The sequence below is a fragment of the Schistocerca piceifrons genome, chromosome 2 (genome assembly GCF_021461385.2).
Source record: "Schistocerca piceifrons isolate TAMUIC-IGC-003096 chromosome 2, iqSchPice1.1, whole genome shotgun sequence".
Classification (NCBI taxonomy): domain Eukaryota; kingdom Metazoa; phylum Arthropoda; class Insecta; order Orthoptera; family Acrididae; genus Schistocerca; species Schistocerca piceifrons.
Window position 1 is genome coordinate 189,778,909 of NC_060139.1, and position 18,988 is coordinate 189,797,896.

General features: G+C 41.6%; 1 protein-coding gene across 2 annotated transcripts in view; it reads left to right on the forward strand.

Annotated features, from left to right (window-relative positions):
• LOC124776307 (polypeptide N-acetylgalactosaminyltransferase 3-like) overlaps positions 1–18,988 on the forward strand; it is a 347,179-nt gene that overhangs the window by 231,428 nt on the left and 96,763 nt on the right. For both annotated transcript variants that reach the window (XM_047251238.1, XM_047251239.1), the window contains exon 7: positions 12,084–12,294. In XM_047251238.1, the coding sequence (XP_047107194.1) occupies positions 12,084–12,294 (211 nt within the window). The remainder of the gene's footprint in view (positions 1–12,083; positions 12,295–18,988) is intronic.

Here is an 18,988-nt window from a genome sequence, read left to right on the forward strand (position 1 = left end):
GCCAAAATTACATTTAATCTGAGGAGGAATTCGCTCACCAGCAAGGACATCAGTCTGAAAATAAGGAAACGTGTCATAAAAGGTTTCGTTTGGAGTGTGGCCCTACGTGGATGTGACACTTGGACAATGGGAAGAGAAGAGGGAAGACGACTAGAGCCCTGGAGATGTGGTGCTATAGAAGGGTGATGAGGTCAGCTGTAGAGACAAAGTTACAAATGAAGAGGGGTGCTTAGAAGAGTACAGGAAACCAGATCCCTGTGGAGTCACATCCAAATAAGAAGAAACAAACTTGTAGGGCACGTCCTCAGACAGAATAACATCATTGGAACAATAGCAGGAGGAGCTATTGAGGGAATGAATCGGTGGGAGCAACCAAAGATATCATACCATGCAACAGATCATGAATGATGGTGGATGTAACACGCCCGTGGAAGTGAAGAAGAAGACAGACAGAAGAGAGGAATGGCGGTATGCTGCAAACCAGCCTCGGGGTTGAACACTAAAAGAAAGAAAGATTTCGAATTGGCAGTTGCTTTGCTTCGATTGTGTGAAAGTTATTTGAGAAGTTGCATCTATTGCAAGTAATGACTCGAAACAGAAGTTGATCTGACTGTGTCTTTTCCAAGAGAGTGCGCTGAGTCGCCTAATAAAGAAAACGAGATTCTACCTGAGCTCACTTCAAGAACCGTAACACTCTGTTTGATACTGCCTTATTTCTCTGATATGAAATTTGACAAAACCTTAGCCGACTTCTGGTCATACGAAATTCTCTGTCCCTTGAAACATGAGAAAACCATCCTAACGACCGGGAGAGCGGTGTGCTGACCACACGCCCCTCCTATCCGCATCATCAACCGAGGATGACACGGCGGTTGGATGGTCCCGATGGGCCGCTTGTGGCCTGAAGACGGAGTGCTTTTTGAAACATGAAATATAATTTCTTTTTCTCTTTTGGCTGACCTGCGGCAATGAACAACGCTCGAACAAATGCTCTCTGGAAACTTCCGCTGTAGCTATTGGCAGCTACTAACAAGGCGCGTCTCATTTACTGGGCGGCAAACTAACTAAACGTGAACTCGGTGTGCAATGAGTCCACGTAATGTGTGTGCATTTTAAATTGCAGTTGTAAGTCTTTATCTAATGGGTGACAAACATTGAGAAATGGATGATGACGTGGCAAATTGAGTTAATACTGATTCCTTTAAAAGGTCTACTGGCAAATCTAGAAAACTCACTTTACAAAAGTATTCATTATAATCAAGGGGCTGCAAAGAAATGACAAGCTCTGAAAATGCTTTAAAGCTGTTTGTTCAACAATGTCATGTTCACAGAATTATTACAAAATATATATGTGCATCGTAGACTCCAAAAGGTATCATTAAAGAGTGAATCTTTCCTGAATGTTCGCTAATTACGAAGAGGAGGAAAGTTCCGTGTTGGATACTAAATTGTTATGGTGGTGTGGAGGCAGCAGCTCGCGCGCAATTAAAGCAAAGAAAATTAATTATTACCCTATTATAAAGCTTTCGTGAAATCGATCAAAAAGTCTCTTTCTCTCACAGTACAATCAAAAACGGTATTATAAAATCTGTTTCCTCAATATATATAAATTTTCTATATTCCCGTCATCCCGCTCTTTCGGCTGGGGCTCACTTCTCGATTATCCCCTGCGGACTAAATTTTTCTGAGGCCGGCATCCGTGCGGAGCGGCGGGTGGGGAGATGATATTGCAGACGCGCACTGTCGCAGACGACATTGAGCGCTGTTATTTGTTCAGATGGCTCTTGATCAGTATGGGACTTAACATCTGAGGTCATCAGTCCCCTAGAACTTAGAACTACTTAAACCTAACTAACCTAAGGACATCACACACATCCATGCCCGAGGCAGGATTCGAACCTGCGACCGTAGCGGTCACGTGGTTCCAGACTGTAGCGCCTAGAACCGCTCGGCCACCCTCGCCGGCTCTGTTTTTTGTATCCAAGCTATAAGGGAACCTCATAGTGCACAGATATCAGCAGCCCTTTCAGTTTGTTCGTTTTGTTGGTTGGTTGATTTGGGGGGAGGGGACGAAACAGCGAGGTCATTGACCCCATCGCATTAGGTAAGGAAGTCGACCGTGCCCTTTCAAAGGAAGCATGCCGGCATTTGCTTCAGGCGATTTAGGAAAATCACGGACAACTTAAATCACAATGGCTGGACGCGGGTTTGAACCGTCGACCTCTCGAATGAGAATCCAGTGTGCTAACCACTGCGCCACCTCGCTTGGTATTTTTTTGTTTGTTTATTTTGCACGTAATTAGAACCGCCTATCGTTCACTGTTAGTCCATTACGTGTTTTATACCCATGACAGATTATCAGAGAGCCAGTGGGGATTTTCCGCATGTTATTGCTATACACAAAGTATCTGAAAAATCGGTGAATAGTCTCAAATAGTAAGGGAAACAAGATTTAAAAACAAAATACTTTTTCTGACCGTGCAAGTAATCACGATTAGGTACAACACACTTCTGACATCGGTTGTGAAGCCGATGGAAACTATCAGCAAACGCTTCCTGTGGAATCGCTCAAAGCACTATGGTTGCGCGTCGCTGGATACCCGTAAACGTCCGTGAACAATAGTGCTTACACTGTCAAACACAGCCGCTGAGCATCCGCAAGCATCCGTCGCAGTCGTCCCACGTTGCCCGTCCCCGACACCGTCCTTTGCGTCTCTAAACCACTCAGGCACCCACTTCTTATTCACCGACCCAGCACCGTACACTTGCACTAACATTCCGTGAGTCTCTTTCGTCGTTTTTCCTAATTTGAAGCAAAACTTCATGTTAACACGTTGCTCCGTTCTGCGTTCCATTTCACAATGACACAACCGCGACGGATGCTTGTGAATGGTCGGTGGCTGTCCTTGAGAATGCGAGCAGAAGAATTGAAGACAATCAAAGACACTAAGTACTATTGCTCACGAATATTCCCAGACGTTGTCCATATCTTACAACGCATGACCATGGTGGTTCGAGTGATTCCATAAAGATAGTTACTTGTCATTTTCCAACAGCTTTAACCCGATGTCAGAAGTGTGTTTTACGAGGTGCATTCAAGTTCTAAGGCCTCCGATTTTTTTTCTCCGGACTGGAAAGAGATAGAAACATGCGCATTATTTTAAAATGAGGCCGCGTTCATTGTCAATATGTCCCAGAGATGGCAGCACCGTACGGCAGATGTAATTTTACCGCCAGCGGCGAGAATGAGAACTGTTTTAAATACTTAAAATGGCGACGTTTTCCTTACTTGTACAGCGTGCAATCATTCGTTTTCTGAATTTGCGTGGTGTGAAACCGATTGAAATTCATCGACAGTTGAAGGAGACATGTGGTGATGGAGTTATGGATGTGTCGAAAGTGCATTCGTGGGTGCGACAGTTTAATGAAGGCAGAACATTATGTGACGACAAACCGAAACAACCTCGGGCTCGCACAAGCCGGTCTGATGACATGATCGTGAAAGTGGAGAAAATTGTTTTGGGGGATCGCCGAATGGCTGTTGAACAGATCGCCTCCAGAGTTGGCATTTCTGTGGGCTCTGTGCACACAATCCTGCATGACGACCTGAAAATGCGAAAAGTGTCATCCAGGTGGGTGCCACGAATGCTGACGGACGACCACACGGCTGCCTGTGTGGCATGCTGCCAAGCAATGTTGACGCGCAACGACAGCATGAATGGGAGTTTCTTTTCGTCGGTTGTGACAATGGATGAGACGTGGATGCCATTTTTCAATCAGGAAACAAAGCGCCAGTCAGCTCAATGTAAGCACACAGATTCATCGCCACCAAAAAAATTTCGGGTAACCGCCAGTGCTGAAAAAATGATGGTGTCCATGTTCTGGGACAGCGAGGGCGTAATCCTTACCCATTGCGTTCCAAAGGGCATTACGGTAACAGGTGCATCCTACAAAAATGTTTTGAAGAACAAATTCGTTCCTGCACTGCAACAAAAACGTCCGGGAAGGGCTGCGCGTGTGCTGTTTCACCAAGACAACGCACCCGCACATCGAGCTAACGTTACGCAACAGTTTCTTCGTGATAACAACTTTGAAGTGATTCCTCATGCTCCCTACTCACCTGACCTGGCTCCTAGTGACTTTTGGCTTTTTCCAACAATGAAAGACACTCTCCGTGGCCGCACATTCACCAGCCGTGCTGCTATTGCCTCAGCGATTTTCCAGTGGTCAAAACAGACTCCTAAAGAAGCCTTCGCCGCTGCGTTGGAATCATGGCGTCAGCGTTGTGAAAAATGTTTACGTCTGCAGGGCGATTACGTCGAGAAGTAACGCCAGGTTCATCAATTTCGGGTGAGTAGTTAATTAGCAAAAAAATCGGAGGCCTTAGAACTTGAATGCACCTTGTATCTAATGTCCATTGAAGGTGCTTTTGTAACTTTTCTTTCCTTTATTTTTGGAGACCATTCACTGAAACTTTCCAGACATGGCTTGTATCAATATTCCATTCGTAAAGGAAACTGGTTTTCAGAATTCCTACAGTTACAGAATGAAACTGTAAGTTGCGCAGTCTTCGAGTTTCAATGCTAACCCTCTTCTCCTTATTGCCGCGTCGAAAGACTTCGCGCCTGCAGACAGGCAACGCAGTGAACAGATCTGCAATGCGGGGTGCTGCCGCGCCTTCACAGACAATTCGACTCTACGAGTTGCACGCACCTACTGACGTGTGCCGCCTAACATACGGTGCTCATACTGAGCACCTGTAATGTGAGCTACGAACTTCACGATACGCTCCACCCACTGATCTGTGCCCGTTTCCTGAACGACGTAGCTTTTGTGCAGTCGTATTCTGAAACCCCGGAGATACTTATGAATAACCATGTATCTCTCACTCCTCTCCACGTTGGGAAACAAACCGCAGGATAGAGCTTTTGGTATGGAAATAATTTTTTCGTATTGTTATTTCTGACTACGGTATTAGTTAAAATAACCATACATTAATGTCTTTCACTCGGAGAGAAAAATTGGTATTGAAATGTTTCCCGAAATGACTGCAACCAGTCGCCTTTATTTACGAAGGTAATCCCAAAAGTAAGGTCTCCTATTTTTTTATAAGTACATAGACCTGTTTATTTCTACAATGGTTTATATCAGTTTACAGCTTGAACATTTAGCTATTTTCGACATTATCACCATTTCTGTCGATGCATTTTTGTAGACACTGTGGCAGTTTTTGTATGCCCATGTCATAGCAGCTCGCCGCCATGCTGTTCATAAAGTTATGAACCTCTTCTTTCACCTCGCCGTCGGAGCTGAATAGCTTTCCGGCCAAATGTTATTTTAACCTAGGGAACAGTTGATAGTCACTGGGCGCCAAGTCAGGACTATACGGTGGGTGGGTGGGTGGGTGGGTAATTATGTTCCACTGAAACTGTTGCAGGGGAGCAACGGTTTGCCGAGCGATGTGTGGGCGAGCGTTGTCATGGAGAATGTGTACGCCCTTGCTCAACATTTCTCTTTTCCCGTTCTGAATTGCCCGTTTGAGTTTATTTCCGTGGCTTTGATGAAGAAGGATGCCGCCACTGGTGTGATTGTTGCTTGGTCTCAGGTGTAAAGTGGTATGCCCAGGTTTCGTCACCCGTGACAACTGAGCCCAGAAAGTTGTCCTGTTCGGCTGCAAGGTAGTGAAGAAATGCGCGGGAAGCATCAGTTCGTTGCTGCATGTGGTCCTCAGTCAGCATGCGTGGCACCCATCTTGCGCACACCTTCCGGTAGTTGAATGTTTCCGTTAAAATTCTGTGAGCGGTGCTTCGGGAAACCTCAGGAACCGACGTGCAGAGCTCACCCAGGGTGGATCACCCTGGATGCTGATCTTCACGCATGCTTTGGTCAACCTTCAACACTGTCTCCTCAGAAATTGACGGTCTCCCGCTCCTTTGTTCGTCGTGAATTTCGGTCCGACCAGCTGCAAACTCTCTACACCACTTACGAACATTTTTGACATCCATGCACCGTACACTTCCATCAATTGGCGATGGATTTCAATCGGCGCAGTGCCCTTTGAGTTGAAAAACCGAATAACTGCGAGCAATTCGCACTTGGCGGTAACATCCAACGGCAGCTCCATTCTCAACGGCTGCCAAGCAAAGACCGAGCGCGTCAGCGCGGCGTGCGCATGTTTACACACAGCGCGTGAAGCACTCTTCGTAACAGTGTGACCAACTGCCGCAGAAGCAGAGTTCTGTACTTACAAAAAAGTAGGAGACCGTAGTTTTGGGATTACCCTCGTACCACTACAGGTTTCGAATCGCCAAGCGATTCATCATCAGATGGCACATATTTATAGCATATTTTCAGCATTGTGGGGGTCGTGTGGCTGTGACAAGATGTGAAAAACGAAACATGCAAGTACTGAATGTAGCAAGAATTTTTTTACATAAAGATCTACTTAAATGCATTACTTACAGTTATTAGTATCTGTTGGTTTGTTCTTGGTGCACACGTTATTCTGGAAAACATAATGCTTGTTTTCCAGTAACGTTAATTTTATAGCACTCTGCTACAGGTAACAACTTCCGCGGGCTTTACAAAACGTAAATAAACCAAAGAGCCTGACTAAAGTTTTTGTTCAAAGAATTTATGTACGGGCACAAACTTTCTTTGTCGATCACTCGCGTTGCAAATTGGCGGCAGTCAGTATATGTCTATTTGTACTGTACTATATTCATTATTACAAAAATAATGTAAATAATTCTCGCTACGTTCAATGCTTACATGTTTCGTTTTTACGTCTGGCCACTGCTACACGACCCCAACAACGCTGCAAACATGCAACCATTACGGGTGTCTACCCTGTGATGATGAACCGCTAGGCGATACAAAACCCGTCATTGTAAATAGAAACTCAAGAACAAACCGAAACGTGACTGGCTGCAGTCGTTTCTAGAAACCTTTATTCATCACAGTCGTAGTGTTCTTCATTCGTAATGGTTGAATGTTTTATTTTGGGAGTGATGGGTTAAATCTGTTTACCGGTCTGGACTTCGATTCTGCAACCTTTGCGTTCCACGAGCTAGTTTCTACCGACTACACTTCCTAAGCAGCACTCCCCCTCACAACTATTTTTCCGTCAGTACCTTTCTCGTTCTTTCCAAACTTTACAGAAGTTTTTGAAAAATTTTATGATTACCACCTCAAGCTGATGATAAAATTTTTTATTTGACAACCAGTTTCAGTAGACAGAACACCATCAGTTTCCTGTACACCAAACCGTAACAGTTGTGAGTAGCATTACAAGATTAAACTGTGTGGCGGAACCGGTTTATAGAATTTCGTGACTAATTACTTATAAATGATATTTAAGGTAAATCTAAAAAATATAAATCCAGTTACCTATTGTCAGTCAGCGTAACAATTCGTTTGATCTCAAAAATGATTATCCCGGCTAATATTTGTCACTCTGCTAAAGAAATCTCCACTTGACGTTGTGTATAAATGTTGTCAGTAAAGTCGTGTGAGTGACACTAAATTGCATATCATTTATCAGATTTTACACAACAGCTACTTAAGATGGAAGCACCTTTCCCTAGCAAAGCTAACATTTAGTCACAAAATACTACCCGCGCACAACACTGACATATGTCTCCTATTAAAATATTTCATGTAAATCATCCAAAATAATTAGGCTTCATACATCAGGAAATAAGAAATTGATATTACGTAACGTGCTGTGAACACTGTTTTTAAAGATTCAACCTGAGATGAATTCTGTCTTTTAAAGTAGATCCAGGACCACCGGTGCACATTTATTTCCATTCATTTATATCTAACAACATTTATGTTTGTTAAAATTCTAGATTCAAAGCTGCCGCGGAGATATTTTTGCTAAGATGGCGGCAGACAGACGATAGTCAATTTGTCTATTGTTATTCTTGATTCCTTTTATATCAAGTTAATATATTCAGATAAGTCTTTAAGCCTTTTGCTCTCTATTCTTTAGCATTTAAAATTATTCTTAATGAAAAATGCTTCATATTTTTTATACCAGCTACTAGAAAACTCCGGTGTAAGTACTCCGCCTCCGCTGTAAGTTACTAGCGCTAATGGCAGCGCTCCTAATTGTGGAGCTGAAAATTAACGATTAAAAACATTAATTAGATTGGATTACACTTTAAATAAATACAAATCCACGTCTAGACAATAGCGACTCTGTTTTTCAAATAATAATTAACAATATAGTTACAGGCTTTCTCTTTACAGACCTCACACGTCACACGTCCGAACAGTTCTTCAGGTAGCACAGGAAGAACAACTGAACCACAGTTAACACAGATAACAGAAAAAGATTATAATTATCGTTGTCTATGAATGTAGTTCTCTGATAATAGTTTTAATTCACACAGAAATTAAATTATTACAGAAATAATGAAATAATTATCGTCATTTTTACACGATCTAAAGTTGATGCAGTAAGTTGTTCTGAAAGCGGTGCTGATATTCAAGACAATAAAAGCGGGTTAAAAGCTGTGAGCTATCTGGGGAAGTTAACCTTGCATTACTGAGCAACTGTTTCACCAGGTTTCCAGTCTAGCTTACCAAATTCCCAACCAGACTAACTTTAATTATAATCTTTTAATAGTCATCTTACGACAACTGGTGATTATATATATATATATATATATATATATATATGAGAATTTAAATAAAAAGAAATAAATCAGTTTATATTTGGACATTTATTTTAAAATTGATCATTGTTCCGTTAAAATTTCAGCATGTTAAACCTGATTCGTAACTAAACTGGTGCCTTATTTAGGATTGTGAAAATGTGAGTTTGTAATCTTACGGAACACATCAAATATGGAGCCAAGATTGGGAGACTGCATACAACACTGCATTCATAAAATAACACACGAAGAACGTTGAGACATACGCAGGAGGAAATTAAACACAACCAACTGATTGAATTTTCACCCAAAGAAGTTACGTTCGTAGCGCAATCCTGTCCGTCATGAAATTACCACACACTGGTACACTAAATTCATACTAACTCTCTGTGAAATCTCCCTGAAAAGAATAGCTGAGGGCTACTTTGATGATTACACCACATGCTTCACGTGGTCAACTTGGTTCACACAAAGAGTGTAACTCCACAATAATTTCGATAATTAAGATAAATTACATCGAAATGCAATTTACAAAAGAAAAACCTTGAACTGGTTACTATCGTCTTACTATTAACCTGATGGGTCAAACAATTGTATAAGCATGTGGTACTGGGTCACACAAAGTACACCCCACATGGGTTGAACATAAAGAAAAGTTGCTATATTGAACAATATTGTCAAGACGAGACATTGTAATCTCACACATATTCGCATTTAAGATTGATGATCTTAGTTACAGTTACGGATCATCAACATGTGGTTCCACTTTACTCACAAAGTAGTGACAAAGCAACTACTGGAAGATGTTCTGAACTTCACACTCGAATCACACTGCGTTGCAATTTAAGATAACATTAGATATTTTAGAGCTAAACCTGAAATAAAGGTGATTAAATTTTCAGTTAGGCTGAACTTAAGAAATCCATTGTCCTACGGACTTAGCAGAGACGCGCTTAGCCAGAGATCTTACCACTTCAGACGCTCGCAGAGGACAGACAGGCCTGGGCCCCTACTGAGGATACCTCACAGATAGAAACGAAAGTGACCAGAGAGGCAGCTTCCTATACCAACATGACAAGGGACGGACAGGACCATACGAAGAATAGAAACCTCTTTGCTTTTAGAAAGCGTATCTACCTGTTCCGACGTTCGTCCTACTATTCTCTAGCAGACAGGCTTGTCTGCTACCATCAAGCATGGAACTAGAAATACGTTTGCTCATTCATCCTTTTACACAGAAAGGAAGGGGGATGACAGTATCTTACCATATACAGTATATAAAAGAAAGCGGATGTAGGTTCTGTATGAGACTGTGTGACATGAATTACATATAAACTGTGTTTTAAAGTGTAGTAGTGTGACAGACCGTTTCTTGTTTATGTGTAAAAGTAACACATTCCACTGCTCAGTCTCCTCCCAGATAGTCAGAAACACCCCAGTAAATTTAGAATTGGAATGTATGCCATAAATGACAACAGATTTGAGAAATTAACATGAAAGGAATCCAACAGAGACCTTTCAACGATACAGTCTTTTTTATACGTAGTATCGATAATATTTGTTGAAGTTTGTACATTTAGTTCATTTTACCATCTTGTGGCTAGAACATAGTGTTGTGGATATTACAACTGTCACAAATCTTTTAACTGATGTACATGTTAATGACAGTACATACATCCATGTAATAAAATGTCAATACTTTGTAAGGTGTCAGGCAAATCCAACACCTTCCATGAAAACCCTGAGATGATAAGCAAATCCAGTAGTATGTCAGCTCCGAATAAATCGTGACATTAAATTAACCAAAGTAATACGAGTGAGCAAATGGAATACCACAGACTAATGCCTAAATGCATGTCATACCTTCCCACCGTGAGACAGACGCAGTTCCGAGGGGAGAAACGAGAACAGAAGCCGAGAGCAGAACCGTGTTAAGCTAGAAGGCCCTACGATAAGGGACGGACACCCACGTTGCCAGATAACCACCAGGACCCCCCCCCCCCGCCCATGTTAAAAGCTAGAGCCCTCCAGAAGAACAGTATAGATCTTACGATAACACTAAAAGGGCCACACGAGCCGCAAGTTTTAGCATGAGATTTTTTCGCGTCTCTGTTACGTTGCAAACTTTAAAAACATTGCCCTACCACGAAAAGTATAACGTTTCTCATTGGATAGACAGAATTTTTGTAGGCAGAGCTTAAGGTTAACATTGAGACCCTGATTCGTCAGATGAAAACACAGCCAGATAGTTTTTTTGAAACCAACTTCGGTAAATTGCAGTAAGGAGAAGTTAGGGGATAGTTGCTTCCGAGACAGCGAGCTGGATGGAGCTGCGTCGGCCGCCGCCCCCTGACGAACACCGACAAGGTAATGAACGCACGCGATGCCGCATTTTTGATCGCATAAGGTTTCACTCAGAACTGCAGAAGTCTCATCTGTTACATCCCCTTTTTACGTAATACTAGGGTCGATCGTCAATTGAAACTCATGGTATTCACATTTGCTACGTAAGTTAAAATCTGAAACGCGATAATTTTTCTGTTATATAATTATTGAGAAGCCACATCAGCCACTGTAATTTACGACGAGTTAGATAAGTAATGAAAGATAATTGAGGGTCACTGTAGACCATTTTGAGAGTTTTCTGTTTTGTGAAACTTAATTTAAACCTAGATTGTAGATGTGATATGGCATAGGTCATCCTTCGATCCATTGTAGAACTTGGAAACCCATTCAGGGAATATTCGTTCACATTTGTGTTGAACGCAGCTGGTTTTTATCATCCTGTATTAAAACATTTCCTTTTATCAATAGTGCAATTTATAAACAATGTTTTGTGAGTAGAATAAAATTTCCAATGGTAAACTTAACTGCTTTTTCGACGTTATTTTACCAGATAACTAAAAATAGGAAAGCCTTGAACCCCTTCCACTAAATTTAGTTAGTATTAAGATTCTTTTACAGGGAGTGCAGTGGAGCTGACGCTGAAATCATTAAGTATTTGGTTATATCATTGCTAGTCTCACTGAACTCTTCTGAACTCTACATGTCATGTGTGGTCTGGCGTCTCCTTACCAGCAACAGGTCCCAGGTTCAAACTAGTCAATTCCCTAAAAAACACGCTCAGAGCGTCGTTGCACGAAAGTGATAGGGAGACACGACATATAACAGACAGACACCACGCAGAATGTTAGAACTTAGCTAAAAACATTCACATCATGATATTAGGCGAATAAAAAAACATTGACGTCACAGATGTTCCCCTGCATATGTTGCGGGAGTAGATAGGAGAAAGAGGTAAAGGGGGGAAGTAACGTGGTAAAATATTCTACCCTCTTGTATAACGGGAATGATTAAAAGCCACTACTGTGTTCGCTTCGGCTGCGGCTGACCGTGTGTGTCGGATGACCTCATCTGCAGGCTGGCTGGAAGCGCTGGTGCGTCGCGTGTGGGAGGACCGGCGCGTGGTGGCGTGTCCCGTGATCGACATCGTGAACGAGGACACGTTCGCGTACGAGCGCAGCTTCGAGCTGCACTGGGGCGCCTTCAACTGGGACCTGCACTTCCGCTGGTACGCACTCACCGCCGCAGACATGAGGCGCCGCCGAAAGGACCTAGCGCGCCCCTACAGGTCAGTCCCTAAACTACCCTGTGTGTGTGTGTGTGTGTGTGTGTGTGTGTGTGTTTGTTTGTGTGTGTGTGTGTGTGTGTGTGTGTGTGTGTGTGGCACCTCAGCATCCTCTCTCTCACGTGTTACCTGGGTTGAAAAATAATGTCCCTCACTCTCCGAGTGTAGCGCTTGAAGAACTTATGGAACTGGTACCAGGCTATCCGGAGACCCTTGAGTGCTGACGTCATGACAGTGAAATGGCCTGTATTTGCCACGTGGCTGCATGAAATCATTGCAGTAAGGTGGCTCGACGTGGAAGAGTGACAGGTGTATTTGGACGTGCCAATGCTCACTAACGATGGAAACACGCGAATGAAAACAATAGATTCAGTCGCCTGTTGGAAAAACAATGGACTCTTTCAGTTTCAGTTAACGTATAGGTTGGATTATTAATCATTCATTTCTTTTGGGTGAAACCAGCCAGTCGTAGCAACTGAACGAATACAATCCGTTGTAGTTTTGCGTATTCGTGAATTATTCATTCTTCCTCTTCCACTGAAACCAGTATTTTTACTGTCTGTTGAAACACGTATTCATTCTTCCAACTGAGGCCATTAAACTAAACTCACTTTGAACTTGTGGTACAGTCGGTAGCGCCATGGAATGTGAACTAATGCAAATTTCCGAGCGTTGGTTCAAATCCCACCAGTATAATTTTGTGGAAAAATTCTCTTCGCTGCCGGCCGGAGTAGCCGAGCGGTTCTAGGCGCTTCAGTCTGGAACCGCGTGACCGCTACGGTCGCAGGTTCGAATCCTGCCTCGGGCATGGCTGCGTGTGATGTCCTTTGGTTAGTTAGGCTTAAGAAGTTCTAGGGGACTGATGACCTCAGAAGTTAAGTCCCATAGTGCTCAGAGCCATTTTTTCTCTTCGCTGATGACAGCAATATTATAGTCACTGAAAAACAAGAGAACTCCTTGCCGAAAAAACAAATGAAACTCTCAAGGAAGTTTATGATCGGTCAATAAGCAATAAAGTGATATTGAACATAAAGAAAACTATTGCCATGAATTTCAGTTTGAAGAGGAAAAATGACAGTGTTAAATTAAATGTAGATGGCACCTCTATAGACTGTGTAACAAATGCAAAATTGCTAGGAATGAATATTGATTCTCAGTTGAAGTGGTGTGAACACACAAAGGTACTCGCAAACAGAATGTCATCAGCATGTTATGCCCTTAGAATCCTATCATCAGTGTGTAACATGCACTACCTTTTAGTTACATATTATTCATATGTACACTCAATTCTTAGCTATGGCATTCTTTTTTGGGGAACAAATGCACAAAATGTGAACACAATTTTCAAACTCCAGAAAAGAGACACAAGAATAATAAACTAAAATACTAGTTGAGCTCATTGCAAAGATCTCATCAAAACACTGGGGATTTTAACTGCTCCATGTAAATACATTTACCAGTCAGTTGTACACATCAAAAATAACATTGGTAATTACTGCATAAACAGCTCTGTCCATGACCATGCAACAAGAGATAGGCCCGCATCTCGTGGTCGTGCGGTAGCGTTCTCGCTTCCCACGCCCGGGTTCCCGGGTTCGATTCCCGGCGGGGTTAGGGATTTTCTCTGTCTCGTGATGGCTGGGTGTTGTGTGCTGTCCTTAGGTTAGTTAGGTTTAAGTAGTTCTAAGTTCTAGGGGACTGATGATCATAGATGTTAAGTCCCATAGTGCTCAGAGCCATTTTTGAACAAGAGATAGACTCAACTTAAATTTACCAAGAAAAAATAAACATAAAACTCAAAACAGCATTTTCTACCAAGGAATAAAACTGTACAATAAATTACCAAAAGAAATTAAAGAAATTGCAAAAATACATTTATTTAAAAAGGCAGCTAAAAATTACCTGTTACGCAATACATTTTATACATTGTAGGATTACTTAGCTAAAACAGAGTAGCGGTTTGATAAAAAATGTTGTACAACTAAATGATAGCAAATGGGAAGTTGCGGTACGGAAAATGGCCCAGAGATATCGCTCTCTCTCTCTCTCTCTCTCTCTCTCTCTCTCTCTCTCTCTCTGTGTGTGTGTGTGTGTGTGTGTGTGTGTGTGTGTGTGTGTGTGTGTGAAGTGTCATGAAACAGTGTGTGCAGTGAATGATAGTGAGATATGAATGAACAGTGTGGCATTACATTATTTAATAAGTTATTTGTAAAAAAAAAAAAGTATTGCATACCAGGAGTAAATCTAATGATCATGTCTAACTTGAAGTCTGTAAACATATGTGTATACGAATTAGCTTATTTTAAATTGGTCTAAACTTGTAAATACTTTGACATGTGACATGTCCTATATCCTTGTAAAAAGAGATCCACAGATGAATAAAGCTGCTACTACTACTACTACTACTACTACTACTACTAAATCAGTGGTATACAGTTGGGGTACACACACCCCCAGAGGATACCTTACCCGCAGGGATAGGTGATGACATCTCAAGGTGTACGCCAAAGTTAAAGTAAGCATTATATATTGAGGTGAAAAAAGTCACGGGATAGTTCTAATATCGTGTCGGACCTCCATTTTCCCGGCGTAGTGCAGCAACTCGATGTGTCATGGACTCAACAAGTCGTTGAAAGTCCTCTGAAGAAGTATTGAGCCATGCTGCCCCTATTGCCGTCCATAATTGCAAAAGTGTTACAGGTGCAGGATTTTGTGCACGAACTTACCTCTCGGTTGCGTCTCATAAATGATCGACAGTATTCATGTTGGGCGACCTGGATGGCCATACCATTTGATCGAACTGTCTAGAATGTCCTTCAAACCAATTGAGCACAATTGTGGCCCGGTGGCACGGGGCATTGTCATCCATAAAAACTTAATCATTGTTTGGGAACATGAAGTCCATGAATGGCTGAAAATCGTCTCCAAGTAGCCGAATGTAATCATTTTCACCCCATTATCCGTTCAGTTGGACCAAGAACCCAGTCCATTCCATGTAAACACACCCCATATCATTATGGAGCCACCACCAACTTGCTCATTGCCTTCTTGACGCTTGGGTTCATGGCTTCATGGTGTCTGCGCCACACTAGAACCCTACCATCCCCTTTGACAACTGAAATGGAACCCATCTGACTAGGCCACGGTTTTCTAGTCGTCGAGGGTCCAACCTATAAGGTTACGAGGCCAGGAGAGATGCTGCAGGCGATCTCGTGCTGTTAGCAAAAGTTCTCGCATTGGTCGTCTGCTGCCATGGCCCATTAACGCCAAATTTCCTAATGGATACGTTCGTCGTTCCTCCTACATTGGTTTCTGCAGTTATTTCACGTAGTGTTGCTTGTCTGTTAGCACTGACAACTCTACGCTAATTCCGCTGCTCTTGGTCGTTAAGTGAAGGCCGTCTGCCACTGCGTTGTCCGTGGTGAGAGGTAATGCCTGAAACGTGGTGTTCTGGATACACTCTCGCTACTGTGGATCTAGGAATATTGAATTCCCTAACGATTTCCGAAATGAAATGTCCCGTGCGTCTAGCTCCAACTACCATTCCGCGTTTAAAGTGCATTATTTTCCGTCTTGTGACAAACCTTTTCACGTGAATCAGCTGAGTACAAATGACATCTCCGGCAATGCGCTGTACTTTTATACCGTGTGCATATCGCTATACCATGGCCTTTGTCTCCTCAGTGTAATATTCTCTAATTGTATGCTGAATAGAGTGATTTTTCCATCATTTACAGCTGTATAACGTATTGCTGTGGATTAAGTTTTCCAGATGCAATTAATGCGTAACTAATTAAGCTGATATGTCGTTGGAGGTTCAAAGCAGAGTGTAATTGTGCCCTGAGGGATACGTGAAGAAGAAAGAAACGTTTTCAGATTCTAGCGACTCCGTAACTTAATAATCATTTGACTATAGCCCTTACACGTCTGTTCAGCCATTTATTCGTCTGGAGGTTAATTGTGCAGAAAATTACGTAACCAGTTATGTAGGTACAAATTATACCCGTGCACACAAATCTGTTTTCATTCCACAGTCTGTGAGAGAATTACCTGCCACGCATAGTATTTCATAGTCCAAAGAAGTACTATTCACGTCCACACATTAGTAACTGAATTTCATAGTTAATCCAATCTCTTTTCAACGCCGTCCACAGTCTGTAACCGAGTTCGCACCCTCGCTGTTAACAGCTAGACACTCTTGAGCCAGGGCTTTTTACTTTTGATCAGGAACAATCATTATTTCTTGGAGATATTATATAGTTATTGTTGACTACACTCCGTTATCGTCTGTCGTCACTGTTATGTGAGTTCCTGTATTTTCTTTTTCTTTATTGCCAGTAGGTAGCTTTTAGTACAGTTTTTTCCTTGTTTATAAATAGTGCGTTTTCTTAATAGTAAACTTTGCGTCTTGGATCAAAATGCCGAAACGCTGAATGGAGTGACAATGGGAGAAATCATATGATTGCATAAAAAGTGACCCTCAAGATAAATTCCGTTGCGATATACAGTAGGCTATATACATAGTATTTGCAAGGATGATTCACATTCTGTAACTGCATCAGTTTAAAAAATTCGAAGAAAGAACATATTTTTCACAAAAAACACATTCGTGAAGTGATAGTATATGGTTAAAAAACAACTGATTGTCACCAATCAATTAAAAAAATTATCGATGATGGGTGTAAACCAGCGGGAAGAGACACAGAACTTCAATAAATTTAAATAAAAAATAATTGTTCATTTATTTAAACATGAATTTACAATGTAGTATCAGTTATTAGACATTCAAAACCAACAAAAATTTGATCTTCGATACCAGAAGTATGAAAAATTCTTATTTCATTTACAAATAATTCTTATTTAATTTACAAAATAATTCACTTTTTAGAAATATAAGTTTTACATATCTTCGAAATAAGATACGTTATTTATGTCTAAAAAAAATTGGAAACCTAGTCATGCATCATGTATAGCAGAAAAGACAACAAATATGACAGTGAAACCACTCAAACGTGGAGAGCGACTGAAAAACATTAATATTGCTGACCTGATCGCAGAAACTAGTTTCTTTCTACTGAAAGATGGAATTAAAAAAATAATCGACTGGCCTTTGTCAATGAATGCAGGTCTTTCTCACCCAATTTCAGAATGACATAAAGCAATAAACGGCACGCAAAGGAAATTTTAAGGCGGATTCTTCGCAAAAGGCCATTTCTTACAGTATCACAAAGCTGCATGTCTTCACTGCGCCAAATATCATAAAGCTCGACAGTAGCTGAATGTGGAAGGGTGTAGTGTTGGCCGACAGGTAGTGATTTTGACTCTTTTCAAATTATGCAACACGTCGAGTGCACCCAGAATTGAATAAGGTGTTTAACCTGCAGTGTGTCAAGGATATAGTTCAGGTTATATGTTCTGTGTTGGTCTGGGGGAGTTTTTTTCGCACCATGACTTTCATATAATGAAGCAATACGGTTATTTCAACATTTGTAAGTGGGCTGCTTCTGTGTTGGCAGCGCTGTGTAGCGCTTTGCATTAGATCTCTGACTGCGCTTTCTTTGTAAGAGACTGTGGCTGGTCGGACTCGTTGCTGGAAGTTAATCGTCAGAACTGTTGGGCAGTTGGAAGTTAGTCACCGGCAGTGATGGAAGTATTGTTGGGCAGTAGAAGGTGAACAGCCAGCAGTGATGGAAGTTAGATGTGAGAAGTTAGCACTGGTGGAGAGTAGAGGTCTGAAGTGTTAGCTTAGGCTAACGATCTGTACATGTTCGACTTAGAGATTCAATATTATTCATGATTATATACCTTTGTACCAGATGTCAGTGACGATTTATATTAGTGTCTGAACTGGATGTCACATTATTAAGGTAAAAAAAATACGTTATTTAGCTTGCAACAAAATCTTTACTTTGCTAACCACATGCCCATTAGCACTTAGTGGCTTTATTAGTTAGAATCTTTTATTTAACTAGCAGTATTGACGCTCGCTGTATTGCAGTAGTTCGCGTATTGAAGATTTTTGTGAGGTAAGTGTTAATGAAATGAATAGGTTATTGTTATAATTCCTTTTTAGTCAGGGCCATTCCTTTGAATTAGTTATCTTTTTTTTTTTGTTTTTTTTTTTTTTTACAGTCAGATTGCGTTGCGCTAGGATATTGTGGGTCTGAGTCATTGTGCAATTTCAATACCGACACACGCATTTAAATAAATAAGTTTCATATTCTTGGCATGTTTCCCTCATCTTCAGGATGAGTATGTTGTGGGTTCTACGTCTTCCAAGATGACAACAACGACGTTAATACAGTTGCACGCATACGTTCGTTGTTTGATGAACATTCAGGCAACCTGTAAAATATTATATAACGGCCTTGGAGAAGATCCGCAATCTCTTGTTATAAAACTAGATTTTTTTCTTGTGTATCTAGATCTCATTATTTTTCTTAATAAACAGTTACGATTCAACATGAACCATCCTTAGATCTGTAGACGGAAATAAAATAACTAATCAACATATACTACCGCGCGGGGTAGCCGAGCGGCCTGGGGCGCCTTGCACGGACCGCGCGGCTCCCCCCCGTCGGAGGTTCGAGTCCTCCCTCGGGCATGGGTGTGTGTGTGTGTTGTCCTTAGCGTAAGCTAGTTTAAGTTCGATTAAGTAGTGTGTAAGCTTAGGGACCGATGACCTTACCACAAATTT